At 37.7% G+C, this 21,962-nt stretch overlaps 1 protein-coding gene across 8 annotated transcripts in view; it reads right to left on the bottom strand.

The window, feature by feature from the left end:
- LOC117409428 (bridge-like lipid transfer protein family member 1) overlaps positions 1-21,962 on the bottom strand; it is a 127,418-nt gene that overhangs the window by 16,461 nt on the left and 88,995 nt on the right. For 2 of the 8 annotated variants that reach the window (XM_059006497.1, XM_059006500.1), the window contains 22 exons: positions 21,635-21,873; positions 21,185-21,429; positions 20,990-21,095; positions 19,846-19,943; positions 19,389-19,574; positions 18,910-19,078; positions 18,017-18,228; positions 17,497-17,610; positions 17,203-17,401; positions 16,482-16,541; positions 15,894-16,120; positions 14,774-14,977; positions 9,544-9,674; positions 9,094-9,217; positions 7,501-7,610; positions 6,849-6,939; positions 6,044-6,076; positions 3,707-3,951; positions 3,032-3,247; positions 2,132-2,312; positions 1,360-1,549; positions 709-864 (listed from right to left, as the gene is read on the bottom strand). In XM_059006497.1, the coding sequence (XP_058862480.1) occupies positions 709-864; positions 1,360-1,549; positions 2,132-2,312; positions 3,032-3,247; positions 3,707-3,951; positions 6,044-6,076; positions 6,849-6,939; positions 7,501-7,610; positions 9,094-9,217; positions 9,544-9,674; positions 14,774-14,977; positions 15,894-16,120; positions 16,482-16,541; positions 17,203-17,401; positions 17,497-17,610; positions 18,017-18,228; positions 18,910-19,078; positions 19,389-19,574; positions 19,846-19,943; positions 20,990-21,095; positions 21,185-21,429; positions 21,635-21,873 (3,536 nt within the window). The remainder of the gene's footprint in view (positions 1-708; positions 865-1,359; positions 1,550-2,131; positions 2,313-3,031; positions 3,248-3,706; positions 3,952-6,043; positions 6,077-6,848; positions 6,940-7,500; positions 7,611-9,093; positions 9,218-9,543; positions 9,675-14,773; positions 14,978-15,893; positions 16,121-16,481; positions 16,542-17,202; positions 17,402-17,496; positions 17,611-18,016; positions 18,229-18,909; positions 19,079-19,388; positions 19,575-19,845; positions 19,944-20,989; positions 21,096-21,184; positions 21,430-21,634; positions 21,874-21,962) is intronic. The other 6 variants (XM_059006501.1, XM_059006502.1, XM_059006498.1 and 3 more) reach the window with 6 other exon arrangements.

Below are 21,962 nucleotides of genomic sequence, written 5' to 3'. Positions count from 1 at the left end.
CAGATTGTGGCCGAGGGGTAATAGAATAATTAATTGCAAGCTAGTTAAACCCCTCGGCCACGATATAAAAAGGCTGCAGCTCTCCAGCTCGAGGTGGGCGTTTGAGAGGAGGAACGAGAGCGGAGAGAACGTGAGAAAACGAGACTTAAACATTTAAGTATACTATTACAGGAACAGTGACAGCGACTGCCCAGCCTGACCTGTATAGTTTATTTATACTTTGTGTTCGTGACTTGTTTTTGTTTACCTGTTTTATTTTTGGCTCTGTGAGCACAGTGTTTTTTTTTGTTCAAACCTTTTATTTATTTTTGTATTATTAAATAAAACGGCGGCCAGCCGCGTCTTTCTTTAAAAACTGCAGTGCCTGGTGTCAGTACTCTATTTCCTGCTTCTGCCTGACGTCACCGCCCAGTCACCCTGTCACACCGGACATACCATTTTATTTGTATTTCCCTACATGGAAGTATTTGTATTTATGTCATCCATGAGCAACACACACTACCCTCAAAATATCTTACAAAATGATCCTAAATGGATGTTCATCACACTCAGAAACATGCAAAATAGATCATGAAGCAAATCAGTCTAACAAGTGTCACCCACAATATTTTCTTTTTATTACCAATGCAGAATGAAAGGCTGGATGGGACATTTGTTCTATATTTTCTCCACAGAAATGAGCTTGTTTTGTATAACCCTAGCCCTTACCCGTCCTCTCAATCGGAGTTATTGGTATGGTTTCCAGGGCCTTCTCAAGGAAATCCAGCAGGCATGGGCTGATGACCATCTCCTCTGGCAGCGTCTGTAGTGCCACCCATGCATACAACTTCGCTGCTTTCACCCCGGCACTTCCTTTCCCTTTGGCTACGACATGGTGAATGTATACAATACGTTAACACTGGCATTCTACAAAAAGGACTAAATAAACCTGACACAGAATGTTGAAATGTATCCCTCTTGAGAGACTTTAAACAAATGCAGATTCCCCAGTTTCCAAGTGACAAAGCTAAGCCTATACAGTACTGAATTAATCTGACCTTTAACGATAGCACATTATTTACTTAGGCCAACAAACTATTAAAGTACTGCACGTACATTATTGTTACAAAGTATTTGACCTTTTTTTTTTAACACTTCATGTCTACGCAGTCAATTTATTTTTTTCCTTTGAGCTACTCCCAATAGTGCTCTGAATCTAAATACAAACTCCACTGAGAGAAAAAGATGCATGAAGTATTTTATAAAGATAACTAGCAACAACCAATTACCTGGACAAAAATCTAAAAGAAAGCGAGAATGATTGGGGTTTATGTGAGCATGCAGGGATAATCAATGAGTGCTAAGATGTGCTACCAGTACCTGACGGGAGAGGTGGGGGTGGGGGAGGAAGAAGCATGTTAGTCTTGCTTTGGGTTGTAGTGGGAGGAGGGGCAGTGCCACTGTCTTTCATACCATACAGTTTGGACTCTTTGGAAAAGGTTCTTGGCAAAGAGGATCCTCTGGAAGCATTTGGCGATTCTGTCTTCATAGTCTTAGAATTGTAGTGCAGCTGTGGTTCAGTGCAAAATAAAGAAGGGTCATCATTATTTATTTAAACTAAGAACCAAAAGAAATGCAGAAAAACTTTAAACTTAACTTTGATCAGCTTCTAACGGGACAGACATCTTACCTGCGCTTAATCAACATGTAATGCTAACATGTCAACTATTAAACAGCAAGTTTCTCATATTAAAAGAAATGGGAGGCATGGTATAACCTCACATGGTATAATCACCTGCACAATCAAACAGACTTGTTTAGGAGTTCTCAAAATCAACAGTTAGCTGCTTGAGATCAGAAGTACACCCATCTTACTGATTGGAAGCACTGTTCTATTCATTCTGATTAGTTTTCCTTAAAAACAGCATTGTGTGCTTGAATGGGATCAAAGAGTTCATAGAGGCCTCTTCCATATACAAATAAATATATGTTGTGACCACTTACAATCTGATTGCTGGTCTTGAACACAGACTTGCTAAAAACAAGTCTAGATTATACCGAAACAGAGCACCTCATATGTGATATTCTTTTACACAGCTTTCTTCTTACTAAAACACTGCATATCGAGTATTGAGGTGGTTGAAAGTGTTACCTTTACATCTACTCCAGGTATGTAAAATACTGTAGTCTCAAAATCACTTGACTTGGTCTGTAGAGAAGATGGCACTTTCTTTCCAGACAGCAAATGTGTAGCTGAAGTGTAAGTTGGCTGAAGTTTCTTCTTTTTTGGTGGAGACTCCTGATCCAAGCTCCTTGAACTTCGGTCATAACTCCTGTAGAAGTGATAGCAGGAAATCATCACAGTTTCTATCAAAACACAGACTTGCACAACAGCTATGGTCAAAAGTTTTGCATCACCCAGAATTGTAGGATTGAGGCACAATAAAAAAAAAAAATATGAGCATAATTCAGATATTTTATTTAACATCACATACATCAAAGAAACTACAAAATTTCGCAAAAGTCTACTGGAAGCCATACGAGTAGTACAGTATTTCATGTAAGATTTCGAAATGTCAGACTTTTTTTATTTTTATCAGTTTTATCGTTAAGTATGTGGAAAACTACAAAGCGCTATGTGATTCAATATGTTAACGTAACATTATTCAGCAGGTTTCATTCAACTTTTAGTAAATACTATAGGGTGATGCAAAACTTTTGGCCATAGCTGTACCTCCTAACAATACACAACAACAACAACAACATTATATGTGGATTGTTTAAAGTGCTTGATTTCAACATGCTGCTCCACTAGCTGCTTTTCATTTCTATTGATAGTAATGCGCATTATCAAAACCGTACCAACACACACCTGAAAAACGAGATCTTTCAAAACAGAGAATTAGTCTTGTAAAAGTAGTCTCTTTAATGTTCTAAAAAGTATGTTTTAATTGTTTTGATTTTGTTCACTCTAGAATGGGCTGCAGTAATTTGTAAGCAACAATAATGAAACAGAACGTGTAATTAAAACTTGTACAGCTGAACCAATTACCTTTGCAGGCTTATGTCATCGTGTTCTGGTGGCTGGGTAGTTGGATGCAGCACACATTTCCCACTGTCGATCTCGACTCGAATATCCAGCTCAAAATCTATGTTTCTCTCAGTAGTGGCACTCAAAATGCTTTTGTTTGCAGGCGTTCCCGGCCAGCGCTCACTGAACAGCTGGCTCACAGCAGCGAATCCCGAGGATTTCTTGCGGGAAGTTTGCCTAGGAGACAATTTCATTTAACCACTGATTATCAAGACCTTTCTTTTATATGAACCACACAAGGAAAGAAGCTGTCTAATTAACACAACAGTTGTGTTGCGAGTAAACAATGCATCACTTACACAACTCCTGTGTAAAGAAGAGGAAAATGGTGCGTTAATACACAGACTACAATACAGAATAAACAACATTATTTATTGTAGCCAGGTGATATTCACAACATAAATGTGTGCATGATTGAAAAGATCTTCTTAAAAACTCATACAAGATAGTAAACTATTAAAAACATTTTTACTGGAACTAGGAAGGAGTGAAACTGGCCAAATTGGTTTAGTGTTTTATCTACTTTGTGACACACAATAAAGCCCTTTTTAACTGCATTACAAAAGCTTTTCAAATGTAGTAGTACAGTAGGCAGTGACGAGCAGTAACACTGAAAGGGACGAGCGGGAGGCTTACGGTGTTCTCCTGTAATAGCAGGGTCTCTCCCTGTCATAATCCTCCTCTTTGTCAGAGTCTTCGCTGGACGATGACAGGCTGTCGTCTCGCCGGCTATCTTCATGCTGGAAGGGAATGGTTGGTGAGAACACAACCGGAGTGTTGGGTGTACTGAACACTGAACATAATCCTTCACTAACGGATGGAAAATGAGGTGGGCCTTCAATGGTGACTGACAACAGGTCCAGTTCTGTCTCCTCCGGAAACTGATTGCCGCACAAAAAAATTCAAAATTCATGGTTACTTCAATTGATTTCAGATCATATATCACATTAGCTTTATTCAGCAGATATCAGCCAAAATCTATTTATCCCTTATATATTTTGATGAGGGGGAGGACAGCATACAGATTTTGAAATGTTCTATATTTTTGTAAAAGTGACTATACTTTTTCAGATATGACTAAAGTAATATATATATATATATATATATATATATATATATATATATATATATATATATATATATATATATATATATATATATATATATATATATATATATCTTTGCTCTAAGGAGTATTGTTCATTTGCGACAAATAAATTGTCCTGGAATAATCCAAAGAAAAAGGGAACTGCATGAATCTGATACTACAGTAGATCTAAAGCAGATCAAAATAAACCAACAGATCAAATACACTTTTTAATGATGACCAGATTAAGCAAAAACAAATTACGTTAGTTAAACATGTAAAAAAAAAAAAAGTTTACCAATTCTAAACACCTGAAAAGTACAGTCACTTTGTTTATGTTTTAAATGTTACCTCTATTCACCAATGACTATATACTAGATGCTGCAGAAGGATACAGAATTTGCTACAAACAGTACACAAATACACAGTACGTTGAGTTTGGGTGATATCAGCTGAAAGCTAGCTCTTATTTTAGTGAGATTTTTCTCAAGCGCTCAGAGTTCATGCATTTTTAGTTGAGCAGACAGAAGTGTTAAAAAGATAAATGAAGGAACAGCAATGGGGGTTGCATGACTTCCATATGGAAATGGTTCAACTGAAGCAGAAAAGTACAGCCGCAAAAATTAAAACATCCATCGATGCTATAGTATTCCATGTAAAGTAACAGATATTACCCAGCCTGAAACAAGTTACTTGGCCAGCTATCCAATTAATTGTACATATGGAAAATTCTCCAAGTAACCACTTTCAAGCTTCATCCGAATATTCATTCATTTGTATGTATTTCACTTACCTGGAAAAGTAATTTGTGAAACACATACTATCAAGCAATGGGTAAAGTATCTCTATACTTTGCAGTTTTACAATCAATCCAAAAAAAAAGATGATTGGCACAATATTTCTTTTATAATTGAAAACCAAAATATACCAAGTACACCACCAACAAAGGAAAAAGCATAATTGAAATAGGGAACCCCATAACCCAATGGTTACAGTGTACCATATAGGAGAGAAGAGAAAATCAATTAACCCTGTGAATCACAAATAATGTGTTAGTAGTCACATGCAAGTTCATCAAATCTACTATAGAAGAAAATCCTTCTAGTGTACTACCTAACCTTAGATCTCCTAATCTTGTCTGTACAGTCTGTGCCATCATCATTTCTTAATACCTCGAAATATACATCGCAAGGTCTTATTCATTTGATCTAAATGGTGGCAGATTGACACTGCTGTGTAGAAGTGATGAGAGACTGACATAAGCATGGATAGGATTGTCTAACATGTGCATATGGCATGGAAGCGCCAACTTCCAGAGGGGTGGATGGAAATCTCACGATCCCACACAATGGAAAGCAAGTCAAGAGTCCCTAGTATGCCCTAGTTTGCAGGACTGAAGGGGGGCAAAGTAGGTGTGGGCACTCTCAAAACACACAGACAACTGTAAGACCCTGGATTTTTTTATTCATATCCATATGTTCTCCAACAAATTTAGCAACCTACAGTGAACACTAATTCCTGTGTTTTATTTCAAATATTTCATACAAAAGTGACATAAAAAGGACACCCAACAAGGCAAATATAAGCCATATGACCAGGTGTTCCTATTCAAAACTGACCAAAACATACGTAATTGTATTTTACTGTTAAAAATATTTAGGTATTTGTAACTTTTCATGAGAAGACCACACTACCATTTCATATTTATTGCAAGTCTTCAATAACACTCTTTTAAAACTGGCCTTTTTTCTAAATATTCTATTGTACTGAATTTGCAAGTTGTAGAAAAAGGCAGATAATCAGGATAGAATTTTGTTTGGTTAGTTGTGTTAGTTGCATACAAGATTAAGACTTGATTGTTTTATTTTTATTTTATTTACAAATACCTTGAAACACTTTTCAGCAGGACTACAGGACTGCTGTGTAATGGCAAAAGCGGAATTATTTAACTTCATTAATGCAGAGAAAAATACACACATTAGAAATTAAACAAAAATGTAATTAAAAAAGTGAATTCAATAGGATTTCCATCTGTGTAGCATTCAGAATAATATCTTTACCATTCGTGCATGCTTTTCTTTATGTAAGCCTTTTTCTCAAATGCTTTGATATTTGTTATTGTCATAACCACAGCCACAAATCAGCTGTATAAACAAAACTGTGCAGGACACCCTAGGACATGGCAAGCACACCAGACACTGCTTTCCGTGTCACACTCCACAGCAGCATGAATGTAAGAAAGGGTTATTTAAATCCACTACAAAGGTACATCATGTAGCTTGTGTGGTTCGACTTGAATTTCTTATAACTTACACAGGTATCACATGTTAAATAACCAGAGTTACATGAATAACAAATATTAAATAAACTAAAAGACAAGGGAGCAGTTTTTATAAAAGACAAGGGAGCAGTTTTTGTTTTTCCAGCACATGTCGAACATAATACAGTAACATGAATTTGTTTCACAATCAAGTAGTCAAGTAGGCTCTGAACAAAAAAGGGAGTAGTTGTGAATTGCAATCTTCCTTATTAAGAAAGAAATGCATCTTGCTTAAAAGACAAATATGAAGCATTATGTATTAAAAGAAAACCTCTGAAAAGGGATTTCGGGTCGTTCAGATCCACCTGATTACAAGCTAGTTACAGTAAGCTAGTATTTGTAAAGCAAGCTGATTGTTGGACTGCTCTTACCGTGTCCTGTATGTTGAAGGTCACTCGTGGTCCAGGGGAGCTGGCATCTACACGGATATCTGGCTGGTCTTCACCATCTCCTATTCTAGAGCTAATACACAAAGGGCCAAAGAAATATGTATATCCCCATTTCACATAACGCTTTATATCCAACTAGTGTGATACTTCAAAACAAAGCTAGCTGGAAATGTGCTAGTAGGAGCTTATCGACAAATCATACTGTATTCATTGAACTGTATTTAACTAGCGTGATACTTCAAAACAAAGCTAGCTGGAAATGTGCTAGTAGGAGCTTATCGACAGATCATACTGTATTCATTGAACTGTATTTAACTAGCGTGATACTTCAAAACAAAGCTAGCTGGAAATGTGCTAGTAGGAGCTTATCGACAGATCATACTGTATTCATTGAACTGTATTTAACTAGTGCGATACTTCAAAACAAAGTTACTTTTGCTAGTTGGAAATGTGATTATACTGTATTAATAGAACTGTATCTAGAAATATAAATCAAGGACATCTTCATTGAAATCAATAACATTTTAGAAAGGAATTTGTACAAACAAACAAAAAAAAAGAACTATGTTCTCTTTGGATAAGCCCACTCTGGATAATAAAAACTGTAAAGTAATTCTAGTGAAGTCTACATTACCTGGCACGCTCCAGCCTCTTCAGTGGAGGTCTCCCAGTAGTGGCTATACTCTTTGACCTACTATTACTGGGTTTGTATCCTAGACCCCATTTGTCTTTTAAAGAAGCTGCCTGTTTAAAACACACAAGTAAAAAAAGGTCATTTAATATTCCCCACTGCCTGCAGAAGAAAAAAAAAATCAAAAAATTGGTTTAAGAACATTTTTTTATTAATCTCATTTGTGCAAACCCCATATTATATTGATTTTATTGCTAAGTGATTTACTTTGTCTCAGACTAGACAGCCAGTATACCATGTTATTGAATTTTGTTTGTGGTACTAATCACCTCTTTCCGCCAAAACATAGGGGTAGATGTACTAACATGTTGCGGCTGTCTCAATAGTCATAAACCAATTGCAGATGAGTCGGAAGTCTGGGATGAAACGTACTAAACATGCACAATGCTGTTAGCGACTTTTTAGGGAATGCTTTGCAGCAGCAATTTCTCTTTGCGGTTAGATGAATATGCAGTTATGGGCGTTCCTGCATAAATTCACAAACATGGGGTGGAGATAATGAGCATGAGGGTTCTCAACTATAATGAGATGTACTAAAGCTGCTGGCAATTGCGACACTTACAATTGCATCAATTTTAAGCGGTCGCAATTAGCAAACCTTTAAAAGGCAGTATGGAAAGCACTATCCCCTCACCATGGCCGCTGCGATTGCAACAGGGAGGAGACATCGTCTTCAGCAAGAACGAGTGTTGCGAGAAGAGAAAGGGTACTTCGTACCCGCATTACCCTCTTCGATTTAAAAAAAAAAAAAAACTGAAATCATTTAGTTTCAATTTAAAATAATCTTTTATTCGCAATGTACACCAATGTGTACAATGCAGCAGCATGAAGTAAAAAGAAAGTGCGCTAGGTATTCATTTGATTTTACTACTGTATACTGTATAGGTATACTGTACAGATTTATATGTTTACATAATGTAATACGTAGCCTACCCAAAATACATTAGTGTTATTTCAGCACAATGACACGTCCTTATGTTGGACAAACATGTCCGGTTTAGCGAGGGGCTGCTGTATGATTATGAAAAGCTTTTTGGGGATGAAGGTTGGGTCCCCACTATAGAATCTGATTAGATTAAACTGCCTTTCATTATTTATATCGCACGACTCTCGCAATTCTTGCCAAAATGACGCAACAAATATTTAACTTGGCATATTGCAGCTCTCTTCATTAACATATTTTCTCTTAGTACATACAACAAAATGTATACTTTGAGAATTGTCACAACGAAAATGCAAATTGTGGTATGTTTGCGCTGCGACTGGCCTATGTCAGTACATCCACCCCTGAGAGTGTTGAAAGTGGTTTGCACTGCGACTGGCCTATGCCAGTACATCCACCCCTGAGAGTGTTGAAAGTGGTTTGCACTGCGACTAGCCTATGCCAGCACATCCACCCGAGAGGGTTGAAAGTGGTTTGCACTGCGACTGGCCTATGCCAGTACATCCACCCCTGAGAGTGTTGAAAGTGGTTTGCACTGCGACTGGCCTATGCCAGTACATCCACCCCTGAGAGTGTTGAAAAGGTCCTCTCACCCTCATGCTGGATCTCCTCAGCTTCTTTCTGACATCCCTCCGGATGTCATTCACTGCTACAGACTCAAGCTGTTGATAGCGTTGGATTTCTTGATTTATGGTCCCTTCACTTGCCCCTAATTTTCTAAAAGCATGGAAACAAATGTATGTTAGTATACTGAATGCCTTTTTTAAAACATCCACCATTTGTATTTGTTTAAAACATGAACAATATTGTGCTGTACTACTAAGAAAACACTGCTGATGCAAGGGTAAGGTTCTAACAGCAGCAGTACAGAAGTATTACATACAATTACAATTGAAAACAGCACTGGGAAAACTTGCCAAACACACTGAAACAAGCCTAAGCTATATTAAAAACACACATCTCAATTCAACGATGATCGCATTGAATAAACGAATGAATACCAGGAATAAAAGAACAGAGATCAGTATCTCATGCGTGCTTACTTTAGGTCATCGATAACTTTAGCCTGCTCGTTCAGTTCTCTGGTGTCCACTAAGCGTTTCGTGAACTTCCTTCCTCGCCCTTCAGCTGTCGGGCCCCCAGTCAATCCCTGGCGCCGATGCTCAATTGGCTCCTACATGGAAGACCATGCCGACAAAAATGAGCAAACAACTCAGATGTGCACAAACAAAAATCAAACAGAATCGAACCCCGAGATCATACACAGCATGCACAAATCAAAAGCAAAATCAGTTTCCAATTAAAAGCGCCAGCACCCCCTAGAACACCATAGGAACCTTCCCCCCATCTATTTGAGCTGAATGACTGCCAGTACCTATTTGTATTGACCAATTGATTTTTTTCTTCTTTCTTTTTTTTTTTTAAGCAATATGTCTAAGTAGCTAAGGGGAGCATTCATAGAGCAGCTAAACCAAGAATAATAGAGTCAGAACCAACTACTGGATTTCATGCACTGTGATTACTTGCCAGCTCAGGCCAGCTTTCAGTACTTTGTCAGCTCATTTGCTTCAAATACTCTAACATTTTCCACACACAGCACTTATGGGTGAAAAAGGACTTACACTGGCTGTCAAATCCTAAGAGCCTTGTTTTTTGTTTCAACTAGTTCCCTTTTTTCCTTTATCATCTTCATTTTTCTCTTTGCGACAATGTGAATGTTGTCTGATGTGTATTGGGAATATTTAATAAGAATATAAAATTCCTGGCTGAAACAAAAAACTTGGACTGCTAGGGTAACGCCATGACCGAGGTTGTGAACCAGGGGTCATATTACAAAAGCATCCGAAGTGATATTCTCATCTTATCTTCAGAGATAGAAGGTCCTAACTACAAGTTTAGGAGAATTGATATTACAGAAAATGCTCTCCTAACTTATTTTCCTATCTTAATTTAAGATAGTAAAATAGCATATTACAGTACGTTCCTAACTTGTTAGTTTCCTAAGTTTCTTGCCTAACATTTAGGACTTGATGGAACCTTTCCTATCTGTTGGGTTAGAAAAAGAAAATTGTTAGTTTGCAAGATCTGAACAAACCATGCAAGAAACTAAAGAAGAGAACATGATGCACATGTATTATTGTTGTCCTGCTTTATAGTTTAAGTTTTGTAGTGCACGAATGTTTCCTTTAGTTATTATTATATACAGCATATTCTAGTGAACCATAATAATCCATTAGTATATTTTGGGAAGTGTACTTTTAACAGTAAGCTAGGTGTAACATCTCCCGTGAGAGAAGGTGGTTCATCGTGTTATGTACAGGACAGCATGCAGTTGGAGGTAGACGCGCAAACAAGTTACTGTCGGTGATTTATCCTTCTCATTTCCAGCCGGAGGCCGGCTAAATTGCCATCTACTTTGCCAGATGAGCGGACTAAAATAGTTATTTCAAAAATATATATTTTTTTCTTTTTTTACAGTGCTCGTATGTTCCAGTAAATAGTATTCAAAATGTTTATTTTCTTCCAGTAAAATAGCGGAAATTTCCACAATTCATTACGTATGCAAGTCAAGTAAAACATTCCTTCTCTGAGGGCATTTTGTTTCCGGGCTTATGTTTCCATGGCCACCGTGAATCGCGATGGACCAATCGGTTTCAAGCTTACAAGCGATTTTGGTGATGAAGGCCGAACTGTACATTCACATACTATACCTGATTTTTTTTAAATCGAAGTGTATGAAATACAGTGAGTATATGTTATAGCACTGTAACATGTCTTATGCATTGACTTAGAAGATCGATCTGAAACCTAGCATGTACAATTATCAGGAAAGGATATTCGCATTGCACAATTACTGAATATCTGTTGATTATTTTATTTTTATGTGCTTTGTTTTGCTGATTCAGTCTTTATTAAATGAATGAGCTACAAGATGTACCGGTCAGATCTTTTACTGCATAATCAGTTGCTGTAAAACTGTGGTCAAGTAATATTATTGACAGCTTACAAACAAAATGCAGATAAAAAGTACACCCACACACACACACACAAAAACCACAAACACGCACATACAAATACGCATAAATACATACTGTCATTATGTATCCATGTTTAAATAGGCACGGTACTCAAGAGGACTAAAGACAACGGTTTGTTATTTTTAGAAGACGATCTAAAATGTACTTTTTAAGACGTTCGAATCAAATGGAAATGTATGTTCAAAGTAACTTATGATATACAGTACGAATCTCTTCCTCCTCCTCCTCCTCTTCTGTTTGTCACACTTTCCATATCTTCCCAAAACACAGGCATATTTTCTTTGTACATTACACAAGAGCAGCAGTCGGGGGAGAGAGGGTTATTTTTGCGTGAATTGTTTTTTTTTTTTTACCGAATTGACGCTTGGGTATAGACGCTCCGGTGTGGCACTGTCTACTGCGCGTCACAAAAAAGAAAAGCAAGGGCTTTAGGGTGCTAAAAGGCATGCTGCAAACATTGATACACAGTATAAAAATGTAGGCATTAATGAATGGGCTGTTTTCATTCACTTTGAAACGTTTTACACCTACGCACTTACCAGCTGTATAGTTGGCTCATCGATCTGAGTGCCTCTCCTGGCGGCACGTTCTGGCAAAATTGAGCTACAACATTACATTGTTGTTACAGTATTACATTGACAGTCTTAAATAGAGTGTATAAAATCTACGTTAATAACTTGTACCCTTGTCCAGGGTGCTACATAAACATTAATGTGATTTCTACACTAAGTAGTCATACTTTTAATTTAATAGAAATTAAAGCTATTAAGCCGTGTATTGCAGTGTTTTGTGTCAGACTGCAAGCACCAGCCAAAATGGGAATCTTCTCCAGATTTCCTGTAGTAGCTCATGCTAATCTCTTAAGGAAGTGGTATGTCGGTTTGTGCTAATCTGTATTAATAAAATGAATAAGAAATATCCAAAACCATTTGCATATGTAATTTGTACACCGACATTACTCTTTTCCATTTGTTAAGTCATTTCCATGTTTTTACATTTCATATACCTATAACTTGATATTTATGGACTGGACTTTTACTTTCAAGCTACATTGTTCAAGTAAATGCCAATGCATTATTTATTGTTGTTTGTATTTATTTTAATCAAGCAACAATTAACAGAATTTTAAAAAAATATTAAAAATGAAATAAATAATACAACTTACTATAGAAATCGCATTAATGTTTACAGAAAATGCAAAAGAGACGAACTGAAAACTAAAATCAACAGTGTTCAAAATCACAGTTCTCATTAGCACATTTTTAAAAATGAATGTATTTATTTATTTATTTATTTATTTATGCACTCGCGCATTCTCTGACTAGTTAATGAGAAACGACAACATGGTTAAGTATGTATACTCAGAATCTTGGAAGACTAAAAATAAATGTAAGGACTGGTTGGTTCCATGAATATTTTTAGAAACTTCAAATGTGTCGTTTTTTTGTGTATGAAATGCAAAAGAAAAAATGGAATACATTAAAAAATAGCAATTTAGCAATTGCGTCACATTGTTCTCTTTTGTCTCACTTGGTATTATGGCATCTATATAATGTGACATTGTTTGTTTTTGTGCCTGTAATATAATTTCCGTTTCATCGGTGTCTGGTTCGGTCTTTCTTTCACCACTTTTTTTGCTGTGTGTAATAAATTATTGCAAAAATGGAGTTTGCTTAACTATGCGGACTTTACTTACTTTGAAATTTACTGTGTGCTAAGACGGGTTTCTGGTTTTAAAATTTTTATATAAATAAATTGTTTTGTAATTACTGTTCATAAACACATATAATTTTTACTTGCTCTTTAAATCTCAACGCTTAAAATCATAAAAAATGCACAAAGTTATACACTTATTTTGAATTTTGGGGCCCTATCAAGGCACATATTTTGGTCCAGGATATGCAGTTTTAGACCCCAGCAAAACCCAGAAATTTGTGGGGGTGGGGGAGGACCCCCGGACCACCCCGCACCCGCGCTGGGGGAGGACCTCCGCACCCCCCTGCACCCGCGCCGGGAGAGGACCCCCTGCACCCGCGCCGGGGGAGGACCCCCTGCACCCGCCCCGGACCCCCGCACCCCCCTGCACCAACGCTGGGGGAGGACCCCCACACCCCCTGCACCCGCGCTGGTGAAAGACTGGTGATTATGCTAACTGATATTTGAACCTTTACTGAGGAATAAGATATGAAGTATTCTGTGTTGATTCTGTCGTGCTATTGTATTGCACAGCGAAACGCTCCACTGAACTATAACCAGCGGCTCATATGTGTAATGCAACTCGAAAAATCCAAGTTTGGATTAAATGTACACAATTACATCACACACTTTCTTTCACACCGGATATCACAGTACTTTTCTTATTTTTAGCTTTACTTTAGTCTGTTAGATATTGTTGTGTGTTGGTATTCCTAATTAAAATAAAATGGTGTTTATGACTGCAAATGATTAAGTATTGCTTAATTTATGTATTTATTTATTTATTTTTTAAATACCGATATTTATTTATTGTTGTTCGCTAGATTTTATCGTAGATGTGTATCCGAATGTACCTTCGGTATACACGGGACCAATTATTCCAAGGATCCTTTCTTCTAGGTTCAGGGAGGTTATTGAGGACAGACCTTCTCTGCTTTCTTTCCATTTTCAGCACTGCCCCTTCTTTTGGTTTCACTCAAGGTGGCTCACTTATTGACAGCATAATCGTCCGAGGATTATCACGACGACTGAAACAGCCATTGCCACGTCAGCCCATGCCTTCTTTTTCACTTCTAAAAGAAACACTTGTGGACATTTTTCCAAATATTATTTTTTAGATTTTCCTCCACACCAGCAATCAAAATCTCTTCCAGAGTAAAATTTAGAACCACAACTGAGATCGAGTTTAGACGCCATAACTTAAATAAATGTATATTCTGGTGACAGTAACCTGAAGCTCAAGCTGTAACCTGCTCTACTCAGACTCGATCAGTCGTTTACGGATAAGACTGGCGTTAGAAGGATTTCCTAACTAATGCTAGGATAGGATGAGACACTTAGGAAATGCTTTTGTAATACCAAATTAGAAAACATTCTATCCTAACCATGAAAGATAAGATAGGAAAGCCAGTTAGGAAATTGTCCTGTAATACAGCCCCAGTAGATTACAGGAAAAAAGGCAGAAAATCTAGCTTGATTTGGCTTGGCTGTGATTACAGCCCTCTAAAAGAAAACACACGTAGATTGCTGCTGTACATACACATCCCCAGGAGAGAGGCCTGGATGATTTGGGGCTGGATCTGCTAGAATGAGAACTGTCGCAAGATGACAATGCACTGGGAAACTCAGCCGGGACTGAATATCTCTGGCTTTTAGGACTCAAACCAAGCAGGTGGTTTACAAGCCGTTTCCGAAGTGTAAGTCTAGTGCAGTCCAGTCCAGTTACAGCAGGTCCTTCCGTATTCTAGAATGAGGTTTCAGGTGTAATTAGTTCTACTGTACTTTACCTTGACATGCAAACTGGTGTTCACAGGTGCCATGATAAAGTACAAACACAAGTAGTATGTTTAAAACAAACGTGCAGAATAACTTAATACAACATTTACATTTCTTTTAATCAAATCTGGACTCAAAGAAAAGCGGATTAGGTTTGAACTGAACAATCAATTCATTTAGTGTAACTTGGTATTTTTAGAATTATGTTTGTATTTATTTAATGTTTCAATAAGAAAATAACTAATATATAATTAAATACATTAACAATAATAATAATAATAATAATAATAATAATAATAATAATAATAATAATAAATCAAAAAAACAGATGTAACTGATTCAGTCATAGTCCCTTAGGCTTAAACATAATATTAATCTCACAGGTAGAAGACCTCGTATAGTATTGATGTTCAGATTGTAGTGGATAATCTCACAGGTAGAAGACCTCGTATAGTATTGATGTTCAGATTGTAGTGGATAATCTCACAGGTAGAAGACCTCGTATAGTATTGATGTTCAGATTGTAGTGGATAATGTCACAGGTAGAAGACCTTGTATAGTACTGATGTTCAGATTGTAGTGCCCTTACAGTTGCCATGCTGCCAGACAAATGTTTTATTTGAGATGATATTTGCTCACGACAAACAAGAATAAGAAGTTTAAAAAGCCTGATAATACCATCACTTAGGCCAGGTTGGTTCTTAAATACCAAAAGGCTGTCAAAATCAATTCTCTTTACTAATCAAGTCAATGAAGGCAGCCGCTCTGCAGAATGGTGAACACTAATTTAATGTAATTCTGCAGCAATGACTGCAGTAATGTTGTAACCTGTACAGACATCTAAACACAGCAGTAAAAAAAGGAAGCCAATGAAAGAGTCTTACTGCATGGATGATGGGAGACATGGTGTCGGGTTCATCCTCATCCGAGATGTCAGCCATATTGATGGAGTTCAAGTCAGCAATATCATCTACATCCTCCTCCCCGGTCAGGGAAGTGAATGTGTTACCAAGAGCGTTGAGTCTCTTTCCAATGTTGGGATCCATATGGACATCAATTCCACACATCTTCCACAGCACATTCAGGGTCCAGGTTCCAGCACTACTGCTCTCTGTTTGAGCGACACACATCCCAAAAACAAGAGCATTTCAACCTTGAAGAACTACAGCAAATGTGTTGTCTATTTATAAGGTCTGTTCGGCTGTATATTTCAATCAAACTACAGAAATATTCTAGGATCACTACATTATTAGAGCTTCATGAATAAAAAGGGTAATGCTTCTTTAAGGAAATAAAGTTTTCCCCCCTTTTCAGCTTTTTTTTTTTTTTTTTTTTTTTTTACTTTACTGCTTTCCTTATTTGCAGAAGGAATTGCATAAATCTTAAAACCATAAAACCAATAGTCAAAGAAAAACAGCTGTAATTGTTGATATCTCGCCCATGGTAGTTCTATCAGTGTGAAAGATGAATACCTGCTGACTGTTGCCCAGTGGTTCTAGAACAAACTTCATATGTGCCATCTGGTACCACACCTGGTGATAAAAAATACAATTTAAAAAAACAAAATGCATTTTCTTTTTTTCCCCCTCTCCCCTTGCCTTATGACGTTCAGGAGGTTCTTATGCAATTACTTAAATCTTGTTTTTTTCATTTTCATATACCGGTATATAAATAAAATGTTATTTTTTCTCAATTCAAGAGCTGGTGTTCAGTTCCTGTTTCTGTCACAGACATATGTAACATTAACAAGATCTGTGTCTTTGTCTGTAGCCAGCAGCAGTCAGTCAAAGGCTACTGTATTGCTGGCAATGCATAGCGCAGCACTAGATGGCGCTGCAGCTTATTAATATATTATTTTTTAAATTATTATTTGTTTATTTAGCAGATGCCTTTATCCAAGGCAACTTACAGAGACTAGGGTGTGTGAACTATGCATCAGCTGCAAAGTCACTTACAATTACGTCTCACCCGAAAGACGGAGCACAAGGAGGTTCAGTGACTTGCTCAGGGTCACACAGTGAGTCAGTGGCTGAGCCAGGATTTGGGACCTCCTGGTTGCAAGCCCGTTTCTTTAACCACTGGACCACACAGCCTCCTATAAAAGGCACTGGAGCATCTCCTGAACTTAGGTAAAATGTGGCCTTTTAAGCAACATTAATATGAAATTGAGACTTCAACATTGCAAACACTCACAAGCATTCATGACCATATCTCCTCTCGCTTCTGGTTTCCAGTCATCCCAAGTTGTTTCAAATCCCTCAGCAAATCGTATGCAGAAGTTTTTAAAGTGACCTTTGCTGACCAGAGACTCTGAGGAGCAGGCGGTGATCATAGTGCTCTCAATGGTGAGAACCAATGCGGAGCTTGTATCAAAATCAATGCTGTGATTGGCCTGGGAGTGGAGAGAAAAATGTGTGTTACTGTGTGAAGTGCATGGTTTGGAAAAAATGATCTTATAGAACATCTTTAAGAGTAATTGTATGTTACTTTTCTTTCATATTTTTTCTGTCCTATAGATCTGCCGGCCCCTGCTTCATAACTCCTTTTGGGAGAGGAGGGACTGGGTAAAATGATGCCTTCGATTACTGGTATATGTCCTTTCTAAAGAAATAAGGAATACAACTGTCATTATTTTATAATTGTAAAAAAAAAAAAAAAAATCTATAGTAACCAATAAGTATTTCTTCTTCTTTCAATATGAATTGGACAGTTGCTAGTATTTATTGTGTTACGACAGGCATTTCAATTCCATAACAAGACCTGTATCACGCATTACAATTTACTTATCCACTGTTTAGAACACTTTACTGTTGTGTCAGGTAACCTGCTACCAGATCACTGTAAATTGACAGGACACAAATGACTTAACTACGATTATTATTACCATTACTATTTATATTGTTATTCAAGTTAAATATACTTACATTTGTTTTCTAAAGCTGGCATTGCAGATAAATAAAAATAAGTTTGACTTTTTGGTACATTATTATTTGAGATGGTACAGTACCTGTGAAGGGTTTGTGATGGGTAAACAGATCCCTAAATCGTTCACGGTCAGCTGAAGGAACAGTGTACTGAAAGCCTGAGCAGAGGTTTGCTGGATCCCAGGTAACTTATCCACCACTTCTTTCGTAGCCACATGAATGTCTTTATTCAAGGCCAATCGCTGTTCGTTCCAGTTGTCATATGCAGCCTTGTAGTTCAGCCAGAAAAGCACAGCTTTAAAAAAGAAAATTCATCCATGTATTAGTTGTAATAATTATAGGAGGCTGTGTGGTCCAGTGGTTAAAGAAAAGGGCTTGTAACCAGGAGGTCCCCGGTTCAAATCCTGGCTCACTCACTGACTCACTGTGTGACCTTGAGCAAGCCACTTATATGGACTTATATTAAACTGCATATGCTGAACATTAGCCAGGCGGTTCTGACAACACAGCAACAATCAAATCAGTGTGGGCTCTAGCTAAAATATCCTGTAACCCGAGAGAGATTCAACTGAACTCTGATCCCACATGGACCTGGCCTCTGCAGCGTTTCATAATGAAAATACAAGAGATGTGGAATGACACCAGTCTGCCTCAGCACGAGCTTCACAAGGTGCAGTGTGTGCTTTACTGCAGCCGACCTGTTTCATGTGCTTATTGAGACATTTATTACATCGAAAGCACAAGGACTTCTCACACCGACCCATTTATAAACAAAGTAAATGGCACAAACTGCAGGTAAACTAGCCAAGTGCAAATAAAATGGTAGCTGAATTCTAAAAAAAAAAAAATTATGACACCAGCATGCAAAATAAAAATTACCATGAATATTTATGTGGCAGATAGTATTCACGGTCTATTTCTGACAAAGCGGGAACACTTTTTTTAATTACACACTGATAACGGAGCAAAGACCCACCCCTATCAAATGCCACCGGCTGTGCGTATACAATGGGCCTGTTGAGAGTGATAAGCACAGCTTCTTTATCAGAGGAGCAGCTAATTTCCTCCTGAAGAGCGTTTCTCAGGCCGATCCGTGTCTTGAAATAAGCTACCTGGTGGAAGTCTGAACCAGCTTCTTCATAAACCTTGTGGAAACAGAAGATGATAGACATTAGTCAGAAGACCAGTCTACAATTAAAACAGAAAATAGCATTCCAGCTTATGTTAATTAACATTCTTCTATTTTTCAGTTTATGTTTTTATTTTTAAAACAGCCAGGGGGAATGCCAATGGGAAATTTACTGCTGAGTGTTAAATAAAGCTCACATTTAAGAGGCTGCTTCGAGCTAGAAATAATAAAACAGCTTGCCGATATGTCAGTGTAAAGACATCTTTTTCTATATTAAAGATTTGTGCTCCTCAGATTAGTCGGACACATCAGGCTCTGCAACTGACCTGGTGTTTGACGATTTGCCCCAATGCCAGATTCAGGTCCACTTGGCATTTCCCAAAAAGTTTGAGGTAGCTCCTGCTTCCCGGCTGAGCTTTAGACTGGATCCTGTTGGAGAGCTCCACCTCAATGAGGCCGGTCTCAAACCTCACTGCCCTCATGGATGGAGTTGTAGCAGTAACCTGAATGCCCTGATTTAGAGAAAAGAAATATGGTTTTGTAAATTCATCACGTGTTTGTCAAATTCCTACTAAATCGAAAATATTTAAAGCATCCCCCCCCCCCAAACAAAATCTGAATGATATGTAGACATATAGTTAAAAAAAACAACACATCTTGTCTTTTGGAACCCTTGATATTTTAGATGCATAACATGCACAGATTTACACTGAACTGCTTTGAATGCTCTAACATACACATCATAAAGGTATACTGGACTTCAAATTAAAAACATTACTTCACCTTAAACATGAGGTTCAAAGAATATAACAGGATTTTGGGTTTATCTCCATCAGTTGAAAGGTCGTGTTCATTCCAGAGAGGTATAGGCTGTTCTCCCCCTGCAAGAACAATGAAGGATAATAAAAGAAAATACCTCGAGACTGTCACATTGTTATTATTATTATTAGATTTATTTTCTTTTTTCACTATTATGATGTCAAAAAACATCCTACGTAATCATTATGCAGCATGCAACTGGTTATCTTTAATCAACATCTGAATAGGGCAGTAGCATCAGCAACATGTTTAATTGCATGCTATCATTATGCAATTAAACACGTCAGAAGAACAGATCAAATGAATACCTTCCTAATATTGTTCTGCATCATAAACTGAAATGTATGAGAATGCTGTATCACACAGCCACCCTGCTGTGCATCATAAACTGAAATGTATGAGAATGCTGTATCAGACAGCCACCCTGCTGTGCATCATAAACTGAAATGTATGAGAATGCTGTATCACACAGCCACCCTGCTGTGCATCATAAACTGAAATGTATGAGAATGCTGTATCACACAGCCACCCGGCTGTGCATCATAGACTGAAATGTATGAGAATGCTGTATCACACAGCCACCCTGCTGTGCATCATAAACTGAAATGTATGAGAATGTTGTATCACACAGCCACCCGGCTGTGCATCATAGACTGAAATGTATGAGAATGCTGTATCACACAGCCACCCTGCTGTGCATCATAAACTGAAATGTATGAGAATGCTGTATCACACAGCCACCCTGTTGTGCATCATAAACTGAAATGTATGAGAATGCTGTATCAGACAGCCACCCGGCTGTGCATCATAAACTGAAATGTATGAGAATGCTGTATCACACAGCCACCCTGCTGTGGAGTTATTTTGGAATGTGTAAACCTACCAAAATAACTTCTATCAATGAGTTCAATTTTCTTTTAAGCATCGGGCATAACCGAAATTCCTGCAAGCGAACCTAGCGACTCATCTCGTTTTCTTGTTTGCTCGAGTGTTTACGTGGTACAGCAGAAACACAAAAGATAATGTCAGATATCCCCCAACACTTATTTTCCAAGGATTTATTTTCTATTCATAAAACATGAAAAGCAGTGCAATCATATTGTCCAACCTGAAACCTTCTGTATCACTTCATTGACTTCCTTCATGAACACCTTCTGCAGAAATACCAGGTGGTTTAACAGATCTGTTGTCAGGTTGTGCTCAAACGAACCAATCTGTGAAGCAAATCAACACCATTTAAACTACTGGAATAATCCAGGAGCCACAAAAGAGGATGATCTTTATTAATGCTTATCCTCATCACCTCAGCCACACAGCGCAGGTAGTTTCCTTGGAGATAGTTGCCCTGTTTGGATGGAAAGTCATCTCCAGTCCAAGGCTGATCAGAATGGCTATCATGTTCTTCCATTATGTATTCTCCAGACATGGTGACTGGTGGCAGATTTAAACTGGCTGAAGGAGGCATTGTTGACATATCCACCGGTGATACTTTAGATTGAAATCGCAGTTTGTGATTGGGCAGCTCAAATGTAAAGCTTGTTTGTGCACCTTTTATATAGAAAAAAAAGAGATATATATTTATATTGATTTTGTAGGGTAAAGAGGGTTGCAGTTGGATACAACATTTATTATCTAAGATAATGAGATGAGACCTAATTACAGGTCATTATAATTATAAACACAGTTAATGATATGTCGATATCCACAAGTCAGAGGGTATTTTAATACAGGCTATTTGGTCTCAAAGCTATACCTGTCATTCCATGGCTTTTCATTCGGCCCATTTTGTATTCTGCTTTAAGTGACGGCAATAACGCTGCTCCTATTGTGATGCCATCTAACATGACACTGAATTTGAGAACGATTGGCTTCTTCTCCAAGCCCTCTGGCAGCTGGGGAAACTCAGTGGCTTCGACTGGGGTCTGGTTAACACTTGAGGTGGTCTTTTCAGAGGAATGGGGAGTCGAAACATCTTCCCTTGGAGGCTGAGGCCTGAATGACAAAAAAAAAAAAAATCAACAGGGAAAATTCAACTGTCATTACTAATGCTACTCATAGAACCCATAATGAACAGCTGAAAT

This window comes from Acipenser ruthenus, chromosome 2, assembly GCF_902713425.1.
Source record: "Acipenser ruthenus chromosome 2, fAciRut3.2 maternal haplotype, whole genome shotgun sequence".
In the NCBI taxonomy this organism is placed as follows: Eukaryota; Metazoa; Chordata; class Actinopteri; order Acipenseriformes; family Acipenseridae; genus Acipenser; species Acipenser ruthenus.
Note: the sequence above shows the minus strand (reverse complement) of the source record. Positions and strands in the feature narration are given on the sequence as shown.